Below are 19596 nucleotides of genomic sequence, written 5' to 3'. Positions count from 1 at the left end.
GGGAAGATACCTAATACCTAGGGTGAAAACAGAAAATACACTAGCATAGAGCCCTGAGAGACTCCACTCAACCATATGGGGTTTAAGTGGTTAATAACTTTGTCGCTATCGGGCAGAAAACTTGCATGTCAATGTTTCGACTTTTTAGGCAAATGCATGCCCTACTTCGTCATACCACAGTGGCACACAAAAGTAGCAAAAACAGCCGGTGTACGAGCTCACAAGGCGTCTATACTCTACTCTATATCCTCTCTATAACTACAATGGATCCTTTGGAACACAGGTTCTTTTGTTAGTTCACTGAAAAGTAACAGCTTTTGGACATACTGCACAAGCTTTCCACCCGACAGCGATGAATTGAAAGATACAAATATGCCACTGTTGTATCTGTCAGAGAGAGAGAGAGAGAGAGAGAGAGAGAGATGGACTTACCCCCACTCCTCCACATGGCAGCCTCACAAACATTGGGCTCACTGAACCTGAGAGAAAGAAAGAGAGAGAGAGAGAGATGTGGGAGCGAGGGAGAGAAAAAGAGAAAGAGAGAGGGAGGGAGGTCAGAGGTGACGAGGTAACCTTGTGGACTCACACGGCACGGCGGGCCCTACGACCTTTAAACTTGAGTATTTGACCTCGTGACCTTCCACAATCAAACGTGCCCCCGTACTAAGTATAGGATGAAATCAAGGCTCTCTCTAAAGCCCAGAGAGACATTTTGTTTTCAGAAGAGAATGAGCTTCATTCTCCTGAGGGGCACCGCAAGACTACACCGCAAGATCCTGGGTTGATTTTTTGGGTGTTAAATTAACAGTCAGGATTCTGCTGTGTCTAAAAGTCACGACTGGGACCACGTTGCTTATCCCATTCAATCCCCGGGAACGCATCTACAAATGTCTTCTGAATCCTGACAGGTTTCAGAGGCCACGTATGTTGCTACTGAATATCAGTGGTTCTCAAATGTTTTCACGTCAAGGACCCCATAAAATGATATGTATTTGGCTGCGGACACCCATCTCAAAATATGTAGTTCCAGGGACCCCCAGAAGCAAAGATTTGAGTTACAAATGTTAACTTTAAAAAATATATATTCAAAGTTTTGCGACGAAGCGGGAGTGCGCCTAGCCTGGTAAACCCTCCCTCCGGAAATCTCATTTCTATTTGATTCTCCTGGAATCAAATAGAAATGAGATTTCCGGAGGGAGGGTTTACCAGGCTAGAGTGCGCCCGCTTGTCACTCCACGTGTCAGATTGCCTGCTCTCCCTCTCATTGAAAATGAATTACAAGGCACGTCAATCACTCCCGGTGTGAAAAGCCCTTTATACATTGGATACAAGAATTTTTTTCTTAGCCAGCAAATCCTGAATTGCATGATATTAAGTCAGGCATTAGAGGCCATGTGTTATGCACGATATCCATTTGGGTTATCGGGTCGGCCCTGCGCCGCCATCTGTACTGTAGTTCATCGCTGCAATCACCTCTCTCAGTTGGGAGAGAGGCAACGGACATAAAACTCATGGATTGTAGCAGTGGCGTACTCACTGTAGAGGCAGGACAGGCGGTCGCCTGCCCAACTAAGATCTCGCCTCCCCTAGAAAACCTAACTAACCACAAAAGGCTTTGAACTGAGCAGATTGGACTTTCAGTTCCAGAGATAATGGCCATAACATCTTGAAAACTGCCACTTTCGGCAGTTTTCGATAGCCGATTTTCGATTGAGTTGAAATTACTTTTTTTGGGGGGTAATAGAGGTGAGGAGGGGGGGGGGGGGGGGGGCAAAAAAATATCTCGCCTGCCCTAAATTTAATTCCTGGGGATGCCGCTGGATTGTAGCTTCATTTAGTCCCTTTTCCATTGCAGTTCTACTATGTTTTTATGCATCTCTCTCCCCCCACAGTGCAGGTGGGTCCACCTTATTGCGTGGCCTTAAGACTGGAAGCGTCTGGTAGAAACACTGGACTGGAAGTTATGTCTCTACTGGGATGGAATCTAAGCGGGCCAATGGGGGCACGTCTATTAATGAACACACACACACACACACGTGCACAATGGCAGCCCCATGCTACACCTGCACTGGAGCCACCAAACGGCAATGGTTGGTAGGTGACGGAGGGAGCAGCTTGTTGGACACTGTGGGGTTCACAGCGTCTCAGACAGTCCTTGGCTGATCGTAACACCTCCACCGCTTTATTAGACTGGACTCTTTATTATGACAAGCATTAACACAGATCCCTTAAACAGATGCCACGCACACAGGCCGTGCACAGGTTAAGCTAGAACAAAGTAAAATCCTCAGTATCCATTTATCCATTCGTAACTCAGGACGTGTACAAATGTAACCAAATGGACCCGTCCATTTAGTTAAACCACGTAAACCCTTAGTTGTCAGGGGTCTCCCAGGGCTCTATACTAGGTCTGCTCCTTTTTGCCTTGAATGCCAAACACTGTGGGCTTGTAGATCTGCTATTTTGAGCATGTAGATCACAACGCGTATTCTGTTTGCCCCAGAACAGGGTTGAAGTGGTTAAATTAACACTCAGGGTTCGACAGACTGAGGGAGTTCAATGTCGTGGATCACGGACCAGAGGGATATTTACGCTAGCCTGGCTAGTATAAACACTTATATGTTTACTGTACGCTCAAATGGACACATAGCCATAGAATGCTGAGTGTTGAATATTTATGCGCCGAGTCATAGGCATAGTTCACTGTCATGGTTTTGTTTATTGCAATGCAAGGTCTGTTCTCCTTGAACGTTGTTCATGGACGTCCTCAATATCCCCTGTGTTTCAAAGTGTTTAAAAAAAATAATACTGTATTTACAGAACAGAGGATGAATTTACAGAACAGAGGATGATGGACAGGCTGTGCGCTTAAGCTGTGGGCGGCAGTAGCTCAGGAGGTATAGAGCGGCCCTCTTGGAATATAGCATAGGTTCCCAGTTTGATATCCCAGGCTTCTCCTGGCTGCATGTTGAAGTGTCCTTGAGTAAAGACACTTGACCCCTAACTTCTCCCTCTTGGCATGGTTTCCTCCGCTGTCATGCAGCTGTGTGTGAATGTGAATTACATTGTAAAGCACTGTGGAGAAAGTCGCTATATATAAATGCAGTCCATTTGCTTACATGCCTTTTGATATTTTCAGAATAGAAAAAAAGGGAGAGAGAGAGATATCCAGGTAATATTAAAGGTAATGAGACCTGTTTGGCTAATCGTTGTTGCGTAATTAGCCGTTAGCACGGCAAGCTGCCGGATTGGCTGAACGAGCAAACTATCTGTACGTGGTGAGTCAACCCTTCTTTAAAAAGGAAGTGTGTGTGTGCGCGCGCGGTGTGTGTGTGAGATTGTGTGTGCGCTCATAAAGAAATTGAGGGGCTGATGTCATGGAAATTAGTTTTGTGTTTATATGGACGTGTGTGTGTGTGTGTGTGTGCATGTGCGTGTGTTTCTTACAGTCCAGTTTCTGTCGTAGTGGGTTTGTTCCATAGAGCAGCACATGAGCTTCAGAGTGGACTGTCTGTAACTCCTCCAGAGTGGCCTTCCTACCACGGATACACTGTGGACACACAAAGATACAAGATTTGTGCTGTTAAAATGGTTAAACTGATTTTGATGTTATATCAACTAATTTAGCTGGTCCTCAAGGACCCCTGCATGCCTTTCCCATCACAAATGCTGCAGGAAAACCTGCACAGAGAGCAATTAGAGATGGTGTTAGAGACAGGAATGGGTAAACACCTGCTATACGCTCTGTGTGTACAACTGCAGTCCCGGGTTTCCCCTGAAGGTGGCCTATACCAGTTTCCATTTCCGATGGCGTCGCTTGATTAGCTTGATTGGATGCAGCATTGGATAGATATGAAGTTGTCATAATGTGCTTCCAGTTTTAAATCTGCTGCTGCGGCCAAGCAAGCGAAGCTATGGGATTACAGTGATGCACAGAGCCTATTAGGAGGACATAATTAAAGGGAAGTCCAAAGGCGCGCGTGTGTGCGTTTTGTGTACACGTGTTTACCATCCACAAGCGTACGTTCTGGTGTCTGATAGCATGTACATGAAGACATGCCTGAGAGAAAGAGAGAGAGGGAGGGAGGGAGGGGGAGGGAGACAGAAAGACAAACCCAGAGAGAGATACCAACACCCCAGAGGGAGAGAGAGAGAGAGAGAGAGAGATCCCAGAGGCAGAGGCAGAGACAACAGCATGATAGAAAGAGATAGAGTTAAAGAGAGCAAGAGAGAGAGAGAGAGACAATGAGTGTGTGAGAAGAGAAGAGAAACAGTTCCCAGCCCCCAGAGGAGGTGAGTGATCTTCAGACTCTGCTGGGTCTGATGTTGATTGTTTGGTCCATTCATAAAACACTGCAGCTACGCAACCACCAGGCCTACAGGCAGATCAAGCGTGCACGCCACGCACGCAAACAAATAACACACGCGCAGGCAGGCAGGCATACACGCATGCATGCACACGCTGCACACACACACACACAATGTGTGATGCGAGCGAGCTCACGCCTCAGTTGAAACCATTAAACTGCACTTGAAAGGACAAAATGCCTTTGGTGTGTACGATCGCTTGCATGGGACGGCCGCACGTCAACAGCATACGTCGGCACACATGTGCAAAGGCGAGATAAGAGATCAAATGTTAAGTCTGGTGGAAGTTACGCCAGTGTCTTAATCTATCAGACAGTGCCATCTCATGCAGAGCTATGCTGTGAATTGCGCGACGAGAGCAAAACAAGTCAAAACAAACTTTGTGTGTTTTACACTTGCAGGGTCCATTTCTACGCTGGTAGGAGTTTGCTGTATTCTACGATGTGTCGCACGTCGAGGCACAGATGCAGCCATGTACCATACATTGAACAAAATGTCTAAAGTCCTCTACTAATAGTACATTTCATAATTGCACACACAAACTGATCCTGGATGACTTTCAAGCTGTCACTTCAAATGGTCTGTTTTTTGTATTTATTTTTTATTTTTATCAATGAGGAGAGCTCACTGCCCGCTGAAACTGACCATGCACTGCCCCCTCCTGGTCAAGACCAGCAACTGCACTTTTGCTCTGAAATTGACTGCATCCATAATAATACATTAACACAATTGGCCTTTCATACTATTCACCTCGTGTTTTCCGTTACAGTACATGTCATTTTTCAACAACCATTAGTCCTCCCACAGTGCAAAGAAACCACAAATGTACATCTGCACACAAAGACAGGAAATTGTTTCATAATCATAATGCTGCTGCCACGGCCAGTGTTGCCAGATTCTGTGAGAGAAACAAGCAACCAGGTCTAGGAAAACCAGCCCAAAAGAAGCAACTATGGGCCACATGTGCACTTTAACATATACATCAGCTATTTGAAAATAGCAGATCTACAAGCTCACAACGCGTCGCGAGTGTGAGCTTGTAGATCGGCTATTTTCAAATAAAATCTTGCGGGGAAATTATAATAAGCAGATCTGGCAACCTTGGCCACGGCACAAGACATTGTGTCCTGATGTATTATAAAGGTTTGAAGATGATTGGACAATGATGTTTGTCTATCTATCCACGCATCCATCAAGCAGTAGACGGCTGTATGTGTGTGTGTGTGTGTTCTTACCTCACAGTGTGCCCTGAGGCCCGTCTCCTGCAGTCTGGACCAGATGCTTTGGATGCGTCCGGCGTGCTCTGGGTGGCTGGTGGTGTTACCGCACATGCACTGGTGTTTCTGCATCAGAGAGTCGTACACCAGGCCTATAGGGGGATACGCACAAATACCTGGATTCATACACGCACGTACGTACACACACACACAAAAGATGCATGCATGCGTGCCAGTGTCGTCGACTAAAACTATGACGAAAAATGTTCGTCGACTACCTTTTTTTCACTGACGAAAACTAAATAAAAACAAAATAAAAACTAAGCTACTATGACTAAAACTAAGACTAAATATAGTGACAATTTCGTCAACAAATAAAAACTAGACTAAAATGTTAGTGAGGGACTAGTGGAGAAGAGATCCAGTAGAACTAAAATACAAGTAATTTCATGATTGGCTGTGCTCGGGTGTTCGGGGCGCTCTGAAAATAGCAGATCTACAAGCTCACAACGCGTCGCGCTGCAACACGTTGTGAGCTTGTAGATCAGCTATTTTCAGCATGCAACCCTGCGACGCGTTGTGAGCTTGTAGATCGGCTATTTTCAGCATGCAACCAAGTGTAAAATCAGCCATTACGACGCCATCAAGGCACCGCCACAATACATTTTAGTCGACTAAATCAACAGATAATTTAGTCGACTAAAACTAGACAAAAACTAGAACATTTCGGATGACTAAAATATAGCCTGCTGCAACCCTCCTGATTTCGTGTATAAAGGGGCGTGTGTATAGAGCCGGCGAGAGACGGCGCCTGATCCCATTGGTTCACCGATCTGTCCGTCAACCCCCGCCCCGTTAACACAACATTACGAGCGACGCCCACTGCACTCTGGTTGGTTGGGAAATGAAACACTTCCTCATACCCAGTACAGGCTATAGTTGGGCCAGGCTTTTATTTTTTAGCAAAACTAAGCAATAAAAGCCTGGAGATCGAGGCTAACTAAAATATGACTAAAACTAAATGGAATTTTATTCAAAAGACTACGACTAAAACTAAATACAAATTTGCTGTCAAAATCAACACTGGTACACACACACACACAAAAGATGCATGCATGCGTGCGTGCACAGAGACACATGCACAGATACTCGGTACGCACACAGCCACTAATTGTGCTGTGTGGCTTCCTGGAGGCAACAATGGAGTATTTCTGGGAGAAAATGCCTCTCGCAGGTTTGTGTGAATGAATGTGCTGGCTGCACTCTTTCATGAATGTACTCTGAGTAAACAAAGCTACAGTGACGCGCTGCCTTGGCACGAAGGCAGGACTTGGATGCAGTCAGTGTGCTGCCCTTACGGACGTACCGTTCCGCAGAACCGCTATAACTCAGCCAGTCGTTGCGTTACACAGTCAAGTCCTTTTTGCGATCTAACTCCCAAGCGTGTATGAATGTAACCAAATGGACTCGTAAGGGTCCACTTTGGTTACGTCATTCTGTACATGTTTGGTAGTTATACAAATGAATAAAGCAACAATGAGGATTTTACTGTGTACCACATCGACACCAGCTGCAGTGGCCTTTGCGGTTAGAGTGTCGTCCGCGTATGAGGTTAGGTCAGGGTTCGATTCCCCGGCTGGGTCATACCAAAGACTATAGAAATGGGACTCCGCATCAAGGGTTGGATTGGGGGTATAAAGTCCCTGCGACGTACCCATGGCCGGGTGGGGGATGTACTTGCACATCAAGCCGCCTCACGCTACAGAAACAGGAGATAGGCTCCTGCCCTATGGGCCACATGGCTTACTTAACCCATTAAGACCTGAAGCCGATTCAACAAATGTCTTCTAAATCCCAACAGTTTTTTGAAAAACCGATGTTTCTATATCAGTGGTTTTCAACCTTTTTGTATTTGGCCGCGGACCCCCCATCTCAAAATATGTTGTTCCAGGGACCCCCCCAGAAGCAAAGATTTGAGTTACAAATGTTCGCTTTAACCCATTGAGACCTGAAGCCGATTCTACATGTCTCCTAAACAGTATTCTGAAAAACTTATGTTTCTATATCAGTGGTGCTCAATCTTTTTCATGTCAAGGACCCCCTAAATTATATGTATTTGGCCACGGACCACCATCAAAATATGTTGTTCCAGGGACCCCCAGAGGCAACGATTTGAGTTAAAAATGTTCGCTTTAAAAATATATATATATTCAAAGATTTGCACACATTTTCACGATTTTTAAAAAATAGCAGATCTACAAGCTCATAGCACGGCACTCGGTGCCGCGCTATGAGCTTGTATATCTGCTATTTTTGAATAGCCCAAAGTGTAAATTAATGCTGTTTAGCTCAAATCTAAAAATGACACAGTTCCAGGTCTTAATGGGTTAAAAGAATATAAATATATTAATTTGCACACATTTTCTCGATTTTTCAAAAAAATAGCAGATCTACAAGCTCGTAGCGCGGCACTCGGTGCCGCGCTATGAGCTTGTAGATCTGCTATTTTTGAATAGCCAAAGTGTAAAATAATGCTTTTTTTTTAGCTCAAATCTAAAAATGAGACAGATGCGTCCCAGGTCTTAATGAGGTTACGTTGACACAGATCTAGACACAACATCACGGCATCAAAAACATGCGACTATCCTTGAGCTATCCTTGAAAAGTGTGATTCCAGGAGACCTGTAGTGAAGCGAGGCTTGGTGGGCGGGTCCTGCTGGACCACCATGGGGAAAGAAGAGGACGCCGGAGACGATTGGGCCCTGGAGAGGGGGCGGTGCGCGGCGAAGTTGATCGACAGGCCCGCGGCCTCCATAGACGCCTGGTAGTTCCTCAGCTGATGGATCCGTTGTTGCTCCAATAGCAACGCCTGCTGCACGCACACGCACACACGCACACACACACACACACACACACACACACATGCAAGATCACATTAAACGTCGTATCAATAATTGAGCTGCAGTTCTTTCCCTTGCCAGAAGATGGTGCTGTGTACTTGCAAACTAACTGTCTTCTGCCATACTGTACAAAACAGGAGATATGAATATGCAGTTATATACAGTATTGTATTCTACAGTGAAATAGCAAGATAGAACATGTCAATGCTGATAATGTAACAGACAAAGAACTGATATGTAACACAATTAAACAAAATGTATTCAACAAGTCAAAAAACTTTCGAGGGCGCCACAGTCAGTGTTGCCAGATTCTGTGAGAGAAACAAGCAACCAGGTCTAGGAAAACAAGCCCAAAAGAAGCGACTAAAGGGCCACACGAGCACTTTAACATATACATCAGCTATTTGAAAATAGCAGATCTACAAGCTCACAAGATCGGCTATTTTCAAATAAAATCTTGCGGGCAAATTATAATAAGCAGATCTGGCAACACTGGCCCCAGTCTATGACCGAGTAAGAGCCCAAATCAGCCCATACCACATAAACAAGGCCCTTCTCGCAGCCGACTCCGGTTCAAGTCCGACCCAAGGTCTCTCTCTCTCCCGCACTTTCCTATCTCTCTGTTCAAAGTCATAAAATGCCCAAAATAAATCTAACAACAACAACAACATCAGTGCCTTTATGATGGCAAATGTTTTATGTTCCCGCATGGAGTTGAACTACAGACCCTGCTGCTGAGGGCTCAAATGACAATATCTCACAATTCTAATCAGTCCCTTCAGGACAGCCGGCAATAAACGTCTGGGCGCTATAACGAGCGAAAGACAAAAGATAGATTAGATGTCGTCGCAAAATACGGCGAGCATAACCTTGAGCTCGTGCAGAGCATTTCCCACCAAGCCTTCACTGCCTTCTAGTTCTACAGGCCGGACGTGACTCACGACAAGAGATAACACAAACCCCTCCTTTTATTCACACTGATTCACAGTGAAACAGCTAGACAGTTTTTGAAACACACATCACTTTTTAACAATTCTTCCAAACGCAACTATGCACAAGTTTTGTAACTGAGCACATACTTGAGGGGAAATGTCACCGAAATGACAGAAAGAGTACAGCGACACACTAAAATCTAACTCTGAGGGGGAGTAATTACACTGAGACGCGTTGCTACAGGCGGCGCAGACGCTTGAAAAGCGCTGCATCTTGCGAAACAGAATGTTGCGTTGTAAAGAGCGGACCAGATTCAAACAATGAATAATGGGGTAAAAAAATTATTCAAGCAGTCATTAGGTTTTTGAGTCTAATATCAAAATCTGCATCTAGCAATTTGCCCAGGTCCTCCGTTCCTGCCGCATCTATACCGACATCAAAACAGAAACAAACTCCAAGCCTTCTGCTGAAAAGTTGAGAATATTCAAACTTTTGTGCGCATCTAAAGATCCGCGAGGGAAAAACACACACCAGAGTTGTGTGACTGATTTCTTCCTGCCGTTCCATCCTAATGGATGTGTCTGCCAAGGGTCTGCTAGCACCATGGCTACAGGGAGAGGCCTACCTGATTGGATTTGGATGAGCGGTCAGTCGCACATATTGGCTTGCAGGGAGAGGACATGGTGTTCTGGCTCTGTGCGTGTGTGTCTCTTGTGTTTGTGTGTGTGTGTGTGTGTGTGTGTGTGTGTGTGTGTGTGTGTGTGTGTGTGTGTGTGTGTGTGTGTGTGTGTGTGTGTGTGTGTGTGTGTGGGGGGTGGCATGCTTGTGTGTTTGTGTGGGAAAGAATGAAAGAAAGGGGAGGGGTGGCAGAAAGACAAAAATGTTGACAGAGAGAGATAATTTCTGTTTTGCGTGTGTATCTTCTGTACTCATGGTATGTGTAATTTAGAGAGATGTGTGTGTGTGTGTGTGTGTGTGTGTGTGTGTGTGTGTGCGTGTGTGTGCGTGCGTGCGTGTGCGTGTGTGAGTGTGTGTGTGTGTGGGGCTCGTAGCTTGTTAGCATATGACTCTCATCTCTGACACCGTTGTGGAGGCGGCTATAGCCTGCCTTTAGCCATTCAGAGAAAAACTGAAACCCACCACACACTGAAGTAGTGGTATGGATGAAGGACAGCAGGAGGAGTGCAGAAGTGGGTGAGACGGAGAGACATAGAGAGACAGACAGACAGAGAGAGAGAGAGAGAGAGAGCCTATCTGTGGCGTGGGTGTCTTCTCTCGTGACTCAATAGCTAAAACAAGTGCGTGGAGCAGCCAGCCGGGCCACTCGGGCAGACGGACAGACAGACAGAATGTAGTGTGGAGTGTCGTGTCGCAGGCAGTCACTGACTCCATCTGTCACTGCCAGTATAGACCGCTTCACTCTCTCTCTCTCTCTTTCTATTCTCAACCTCGCTCTCCCTCATCATCTCTCTTCTTCCCCTCCGCTTGTTTTCTCCCTCCTCTCTTGCCTTACCTGCCCCCCCCCCCCCCCCCCATCCTAAGCAGCGTCTTATCAGCGTCTTATCCATTACACACCCCCACACCTCACGGGACTCCCTCTTTACCAGGTGTTTCGCCCAGGTGGGCGTGGTTTTGAGGTTATAGGCAGTGGTTCCCAAGCAGTGGGTTGGGACCCATTTGTAGGTCGCTGACCCATTTCTAGGGGTCGCAACCTTCAAGTAAATATCCCTTTTTTTTTTTACTTCTTATTTAAAAATCTTTTTTTGTTTTTGTTTTCTCACAATTATTCATTAAAAAAAAATCTAAATTCCATTAACACATCGACCGCCAGAGGTTAATCTCATAATGTACTCACCAGTGCCAAGGTGTTTTTGTTGTTTTTTTGTTTTTTTCATGTCGCCATAGATCTTGTTAAAATCCTTAAGATTGAGCCGTAAACGGTCTGTTTACATCCGCGACATCTCAACGTATCTCCCAGTGAAAATCACGTGTCAAACGGGGCATCCATGTTGTAGTTAGAGCGGATTACGTTAAACAGTGAAATGCGAGGAGAAAAAACTACAGGAAGAGAATTGAGTTTCAGTTTCGTCTGTAGAATGGGAGCGGACGTGATCGTCAAAACCGGATCCCAAATAATTCCGTTTCCGGTCATCAAACCGGAAACGGAAGTGGATCAAAAAAAATCCGAAAGTGAACCCGGACATTCTTAGCGCGAAAAGACCGTGGACCGTAGGGCTACGGTCTCGGCGCTTAACAGTTGGATTTAACGGACCGTAGGACTACGTTCTTGGCGGTTAATGTGTTAAAAAACAAAAAAAAAAAAAACTTTAGAAGTAGTGAAAATAGCAGAGCGACAAGCTCACAACGTGTTGCGATGCAACGCTTTGTGAGCTTGTAGATCTGCCATTTTCACTCGATTGGGTCCCGGGGGAAGACATCAAATTTCTCTTTTGGGTCACGACCAAAAAAAGTTTGGGAACCAGTGGGTTAGGGGATATTTCCTGTGAGGTTATGGGTTAGACCTTGACCTTCCTCCCCCCTACCTGTCTGAAGACGTGTTCCTGTTGCTGGTCCCTCTGCTCCCTGTCCTCCTGCTCCTGGGGGTCGGGGGGCTCCTGCTTGATGACCAGCCCGCGCAGGGACAACGCTTCTTGGACGGACGCGGTGGAGGAGGAGGAGGACGACGACGAGAGGAGCCCCTGGTGGTGCTCTCGGAGCTCCTCCTCCGTCTCCTCGGGGTGGCTCTGGTGCTGCCTGCCCGGACCCCCCCCGGGACCCCCGGAGCCCCCCCCTGCAGGCGGAGCCTGGTCGCTGGGCTTGGACATCATCTGGGATGGGGGGAGGCGAGAGAGAGAGAGAGAGAGAGAGAGAGAGAGGTAAGAATCATGGATAATACAAAGCATCTGCATGCTGGTTTTGGATACTATTGTATAGAACAGGGGTCTTTCAATGTTTTTCAGCCCAAGGACCCCCCCTAGCTGAAAGACAGATGAAGCAGGGACCCCCACACTACCTACATACCGTATACAATCGTATTTTCACCAAACCAAACTTTACCGAAAATAGCCGATCTACAAGCTCATACAACGCCTCGCGCTGTGAGCTCACAATCGCGAGGCGTTGTGAGCTTGTAGATCGGCTATTTTTGGCATAAGTTCTCTTCAGAATAGGGATACTAGGGTTCAAGTGGTTAATGTAGAAAAAAAATATTCGGCAGCCCCCCTGTAGTAACTCTGAGCATCCCCTAGGGGTCCCGGACCCCCTATTGAAGACCCCTGGTTTGGAAGATGAAATGAATAACACACTATACACTAGGCCCGTCCCCGACTAAGGATTTGTTTAGTCGACTCTAATTGGCGACTAATTGCCAATAGTCGACTGGCAGTCGACTAATAAAAAAATAAAAATAAATAAAAAAAAATTTTGGGGCCAAAATACATTTTATTTCAAAGGGCCAAGTCTACACAGTTTGTTTTGTCTCCAGCAGAGTTTCTAGTGTCTCTATCTCTCTCTGGAAGAGGTTGCACATGAACTCTGCAGCCGCACTGAGGCGCTCCAACACAAACAATACCAATACAAAGACAAGGAATAAGAAGAATGTAGTGGAAGTTACGTGTGGTTGCAGGCGTAGACTTGGCCAAAAACAATTTAAATTTTTTTTTGGCGCTTAAAAAAAAAGAAAAAAAAAAAAAAAAGATTCTACTAGAGTCGACTAAGAGACACTTAGTCGACTCGGACCCCCCGCGACTAACCAGTCGACTAGTCGACTTAGTCGAGGTCAGGCCTACTATACACAGCCATCATTGTTTTTGTCACAAAGCAGATTTTCGGGCATACCTGCCTTTAGTCTCGCAGTAGACAGATGATCAGATAGATATGTAACATCTGGGGTACAACTATTGAAACATGGTTAAGGACCCAAAGGACGCCAAATCTTTATGTGATTTTTTACATTAACCACTTCAACCTGGCATCCCTATTCCGAGGAGAACCAAAAATGGCCGATCTACAAGCACACAACGCCTCGCGCCGCGAGGCGTTGCGCGCTTGTAGATCGGCCATTTTCGGGCAAAGAGGTTTGGTGTAGTAGAGGGAAAAAAAGAGCAGACCAAGTACCGAGTGAAAAGGTCCAAGTTTACTTAGTATTGACAGTTTAATTGGTTACAAAACTTTTATATTCAACCTCAAACTGGCTGATTGTGGTTACATTTTTAATACAATAGCAATGTGTGGAAGTCAACAGATGCTGTACTACTGTATAAGGTTTTGCTAGGAATCGTATTTTTTGGTCAAACATTGACTTAAAACAGATGGGGGAAATCGAGCTATTCTGGGCGACTTCCACGCACCCAGAGTCGCTCTTCCGTGAATTTCCACGGCTCTGTGCTTTCCGAGTGGGACATGGAGACAAGGCAACAGCAAAGGACAGAAAAGGAGAAAAGAGAGAGAGAAGGAAGGAAAGAGGGAGAGAAAAAAGAAGAGCAAAGTATTTGAGGAGGAGGAGGAGGAGGAGGGGGGGTTAATGCTGGGGATCTTGTTATGGCAGCTGGGGCTGTCTCTGTCGCTACGGCAATGACAAGAGCAAAACACACACACACACACACATGCACCAGTGTGCGCACATGCACACACTCCCCCCCCCCCCAGCCCTCAACCTTACTGTCTAAGGTCATCAGTGGGGTGGACGACTATTTGCAGATGGAACACACACACGCACGTGCGCACGCACTCACACACACACGCATGCTTGCACATGTATAGAAAGAAACACGCACGCACGCACGCGCACACACACACACACACACACAGGCACACACACGCAGGGGTCTGGCTGGCACGTCGCCCAGGGAACGGTGCATTGACGTCAGAGAGCAGGCTCTTGCCTCATCCCTGTTCCTCTTCTCCAAACAAGCTCCTCTTTAACACTCATAACACCCCCCCCCACACACCCCCCCCACACACACACACACACACACACACACACACCCCTGTTTGTTTAGACTACTTTTGGGTACGGATGTCAGGACACCCCCCTTTCGGGGGCTACCCTTTCTGAATGGGTTAGAGAGAAGCTGTGACCACTGTTGGTGTTCAGAGGGTGCCCACTTTACCAATATGTCTTGATATTTTTGATTTAAGCATTATTTTAAAAGTATGATTTTTTACCCTGAGATTGGGGACAATCATATTTAACCCACTTTTCGGGACTTGGGCGGGGCTTATTTCACACAACAGGAAGTCACCTTTGGGGCTTTGGTCTATACACACAGCCTACTTTAAGCCACCTTTGGGGTTCTGGGGACATATCCTGGCTGCTCTATACTGCACTTTTCAGTGATATCATCTGTTATGCTATGTCACTAAAATGTGGAATGCCCTACCAAAGGCTCTAAAGGAGAATAAATCCGTACTCTCCTTCAAAACCGCCCTAAAAGAGCACCTACAGGAGGTTGCAAATTGAAACTGGCCCCTGTAAAAAAAAACATAGCCTCCCACCCCCGACCTGTTTCACTGTAAATAGTCCTCTTCAATTTTTTTATTTTATTTTTGTAAATAACTATTACATGCTGTTCCACATAGTGTTGCTGTTTATCTGATCAATGTTTCTATGAATTGAGTACAAAGGACCACAATTGAAACAAGCTTGGCTTTTTGTGTAGATCCTTTTAGCAGACCTTGTATTCTAAACTGTTTAAGCTTTTTGTTTGCAAACTGCTAATAAAGTATTCAATCAATCAATCAATCAATCAATGCCTTCTCTGTATTGTCACTTTCCATGTCACAAGCATGTCACTGTTCAAAAAGAACTAGGGCCTGTTTCACAAAGGGTAGATTAGGATTTAACAGATATCCTGGCTTAAACAAGCCAGGCTCAGCCATGACTCGGTTTCACGAAGGAAATCCCGCTTTAGTTATCATGGAAACTTAGCTGTGAAGTTAGCTTGCTCCGGACCAGGATAACGGCCAAGCTTTATTAATCCGTGTCCTGTTGTTCAAGTTTTGTGAAACAGCTTTGGGGTATTAGGCTATACACAAACTACTGTAAGCCACCTTTGAGGTATTAGGCTATACACAAACTACTGTAAGCCACCTTTGGGGTATTAGGCTATACACAAACTACTGTAAGCCACCTTTGGGGTATTAGGCTAGTATACACAAACTATTGTAAGCCACCTTTGGGGTATTAGGCTATACACAAACTACTGTAAGCCACCTTGGGGTATTAGGCTAGTATACACAAACTACTGTAAGCCACCTTTGGGGTATTAGGCTATACACAAACTACTGTAAGCCACCTTTGGGGTATTAGGCTAGTATACACAAACTACTGTAAGCCACCTTTGGGGTATTAGGCTAGTATACACAAACTAGTGTAAGCCACCTTTGGGGTATTAGACTATACACAAACTACTGTAAGCCACCTTTGGGGTATTAGGCTATACACAAACTACTGTAAGCCACCTTTGGGGTATTAGGCTAGTATACACAAACTACTGTAAGCCACCTTTGGGGTATTAGGCTAGTATACACAAACTACTGTAAGCCACCTTTGGGGTATTAGGTTATACACAAACTACTGTAAGCCACCTTTGGGGTATTAGGCTAGTATACACAAACTACTGTAAGCCACCTTTGGGGTATTAGGCTATACACAAACTACTGTAAGCCACCTTTGGGGTATTAGGCTAGTATACACAAACTACTGTAAGCCACCTTTGGGGTATTAGGTTATACACAAACTACTGTAAGCCACCTTTGGGGTATTAGGCTAGTATACACAAACTACTGTAAGCCACCTTTGGGGTATTAGGCTATACACAAACTACTGTAAGCCACCTTTGGGGTATTAGGCTAGTATACACAAACTACTGTAAGCCACCTTTGGGGTATTAGGCTAGTATACACAAACTACTGTAAGCCACCTTTGGGGTATTAGGTTATACACAAACTACTGTAAGCCACCTTTGGGGTATTAGGCTAGTATACACAAACTACTGTAAGCCACCTTTGGGGTATTAGGCTATACACAAACTACTGTAAGCCACCTTTGGGGTATTAGGCTAGTATACACAAGCTACTGTAAGCCACCTTTGGGGTATTAGGCTATACACAAACTACTGTAAGCCACCTTTGGGGTATTAGACTATACACAAACTACTGTAAGCCACCTTTGGGGTATTAGGCTATACACAAACTACTGTAAGCCACCTTTGGGGTATTAGGCTAGTATACACAAACTACTGTAAGCCACCTTTGGGGTAATAGGCTAGTATACACAAACTACTGTAAGCCACCTTTGGGGTATTAGGTTATACACAAACTACTGTAAGCCACCTTTGGGGTATTAGGCTATACACAAACTACTGTAAGCCACCTTTGGGGTATTAGGCTAGTATACACAAACTACTGTAAGCCACCTTTGGGGTATTAGGCTATACACAAACTACTGTAAGCCACCTTTGGGGTATTAGGCTAGTATACACAAACTACTGTAAGCCACCTTTGGGGTATTAGGTTATACACAAACTACTGTAAGCCACCTTTGGGGTATTAGGCTAGTATACACAAACTACTGTAAGCCACCTTTGGGGTATTAGGCTATACACAAACTACTGTAAGCCACCTTTGGGGTATTAGGCTAGTATACACAAACTACTGTAAGCCACCTTTGGGGTATTAGGCTAGTATACACAAACTACTGTAAGCCACCTTTGGGGTATTAGGCTATACACAAACTACTGTAAGCCACCTTTGGGGTATTAGGCTAGTATACACAAACTACTGTAAGCCACCTTTGGGGTATTAGGTTATACACAAACTACTGTAAGCCACCTTTGGGGTATTAGGCTAGTATACACAAACTACTGTAAGCCACCTTTGGGGTATTAGGCTATACACAAACTACTGTAAGCCACCTTTGGGGTATTAGGCTAGTATACACAAACTACTGTAAGCCACCTTTGGGGTATTAGGCTAGTATACACAAACTACTGTAAGCCACCTTTGGGGTATTAGGTTATACACAAACTACTGTAAGCCACCTTTGGGGTATTAGGCTATACACAAACTACTGTAAGCCACCTTTGGGGTATTAGGCTAGTATACACAAACTACTGTAAGCCACCTTTGGGGTATTAGGCTATACACAAACTACTGTAAGCCACCTTTGGGGTATTAGGCTAGTATACACAAACTACTGTAAGCCACCTTTGGGGTATTAGGTTATACACAAACTACTGTAAGCCACCTTTGGGGTATTAGGCTAGTATACACAAACTACTGTAAGCCACCTTTGGGGTATTAGGCTATACACAAACTACTGTAAGCCACCTTTGGGGTATTAGGCTAGTATACACAAACTACTGTAAGCCACCTTTGGGGTATTAGGCTAGTATACACAAACTACTGTAAGCCACCTTTGGGGTATTAGGCTATACACAAACTACTGTAAGCCACCTTTGGGGTATTAGGCTAGTATACACAAACTACTGTAAGCCACCTTTGGGGTATTAGGTTATACACAAACTACTGTAAGCCACCTTTGGGGTATTAGGCTAGTATACACAAACTACTGTAAGCCACCTTTGGGGTATTAGGCTATACACAAACTACTGTAAGCCACCTTTGGGGTATTAGGCTAGTATACACAAACTACTGTAAGCCACCTTTGGGGTATTAGGCTAGTATACACAAACTACTGTAAGCCACCTTTGGGGTATGAGGCTATACACAAACTACTGTAAGCCACCTTTGGGGTATTAGGCTAGTATACACAAACTACTGTAAGACACCTTTGCGGTATTAGGCTAGTATACACAAACTACTGTAAGCCACCTTTGGGGTATTAGGCTACACACAAACTACTGTAAGCCACCTTTGGGGTATTAGGCTATACACAAACTACTGTAAGCCACCTTTGGGGTATTAGGCTAGTATACACAAACTGCTGTAAGCCACCTTTGGGGTATTAGGTTATACACAAACTACTGTAAGCCACCTTTGGGGTATTAGGTTATACACAAACTGATAGATTGTGGGGTCTACTTTTCTCAAATCACAAACACAGGAAGTACATTTTGGGGTCAATGCATTTTATTAATTGTAGGATATATTTGTTTTAACTGAACGCAGATGTACAAGCTCTTGTGAAGACATGCAGAACATTAAACCAACAGCTACGTATTAGCCACTCTGGATAGTGGACAAAAAGGTAATTTCTGGGCCTTGATAATGGTGCAAACTGGACTATACAGTATAAAGGGATATGTTCAGATTAACCACATGAACTCCAGCGTTTCTATTCTGGACATATCAAAATAAGCGAGCAGTCGACACAAATAGGCAAACTACAAGACCAGTATAACATGCACCCCCACAACAGCACATTTTCCTCCAGCCCCATTAACTCACTCACTGCCAATGACGTGTTGACATTTGTTTGGGAAAAACACATGCACCATTCTTTACAGTTTGGCTGCACAACTGTTACAACTGGTACATCTTCGTGTTACTGTCTAACTGAGCTTATTGTTGTTTGGATATCATGGAAGACCAATTTCTCGAAAGTCTGAGGTCTCATTATTCCTTGATGTGCTTGATACACACATCCATCCCCAATTGAAAATATAGTGTCAGGTTTTAATTTTGCCTGCAGTCTCCTGCCTGCAGGATATCTGCAAACAATTTCACACAGTGATCTGGGAATTACTGTGGATCAATATGAAGTCCAGAAGATATTTGCACATACATGTACAAGGCCTCAGGTCCAGACGTGATATGTGGCCGGCTGCTGCATTCATGCAGTCAGGAACTTGCAGAGGCTTGGTGTCCCATCTACCAAAAGTCACTGCACTCACTTACGGTTCCGTCCATCTGGAAAGATTCTACTATAATCCCTGTTCCCAAAAAGGCCTGCTGCAAGGAAAATAATGACTACCGCCCAGTCGCTTTGACTTCAGTAATTATGAAGTGTTTTGAGAAAATCATTGTCAGTCTATTGAAGGCAGCGGTTGGTTGTTCATTGGATACTTTTCAGTTTGCTTACAGGAGTAACAGGTGTATAGAGGATACAGTTTTGGCCTTGGATTAATTTCTTTTGAAACACTTGGAAAATAACAAAGCTTATGCACGCCTTCTTCTTGTAGATTTTAGCTCAGCATTTAATACAATACAGTCAC

At 44.9% G+C, this 19596-nt stretch overlaps 1 protein-coding gene across 6 annotated transcripts in view; it reads right to left on the bottom strand.

Moving 5' to 3' along the window:
• Window positions 1-19596, bottom strand: part of LOC308073682 (histone deacetylase 4-like) — a 247764-nt gene that overhangs the window by 55308 nt on the left and 172860 nt on the right. For 5 of the 6 annotated variants that reach the window (XM_080412737.1, XM_080412733.1, XM_080412734.1 and 2 more), the window contains 5 exons: window positions 11962-12246; window positions 8268-8457; window positions 5604-5737; window positions 3448-3550; window positions 433-479 (listed from right to left, as the gene is read on the bottom strand). In XM_080412737.1, coding sequence (XP_080268863.1) covers window positions 433-479; window positions 3448-3550; window positions 5604-5737; window positions 8268-8457; window positions 11962-12246 — 759 coding nt within the window. The remainder of the gene's footprint in view (window positions 1-432; window positions 480-3447; window positions 3551-5603; window positions 5738-8267; window positions 8458-11961; window positions 12247-19596) is intronic. The other variant, XM_080412735.1, reaches the window with a different exon arrangement.

Source organism: Gymnoscopelus braueri, assembly GCF_963280865.1.
Source record: "Gymnoscopelus braueri genome assembly, chromosome: 18".
NCBI classification, from domain to species: Eukaryota; Metazoa; Chordata; class Actinopteri; order Myctophiformes; family Myctophidae; genus Gymnoscopelus; species Gymnoscopelus braueri.
The sequence above is the reverse complement of the archived record's forward strand: the minus strand, read 5'-3'. Positions and strand labels throughout refer to the sequence as shown.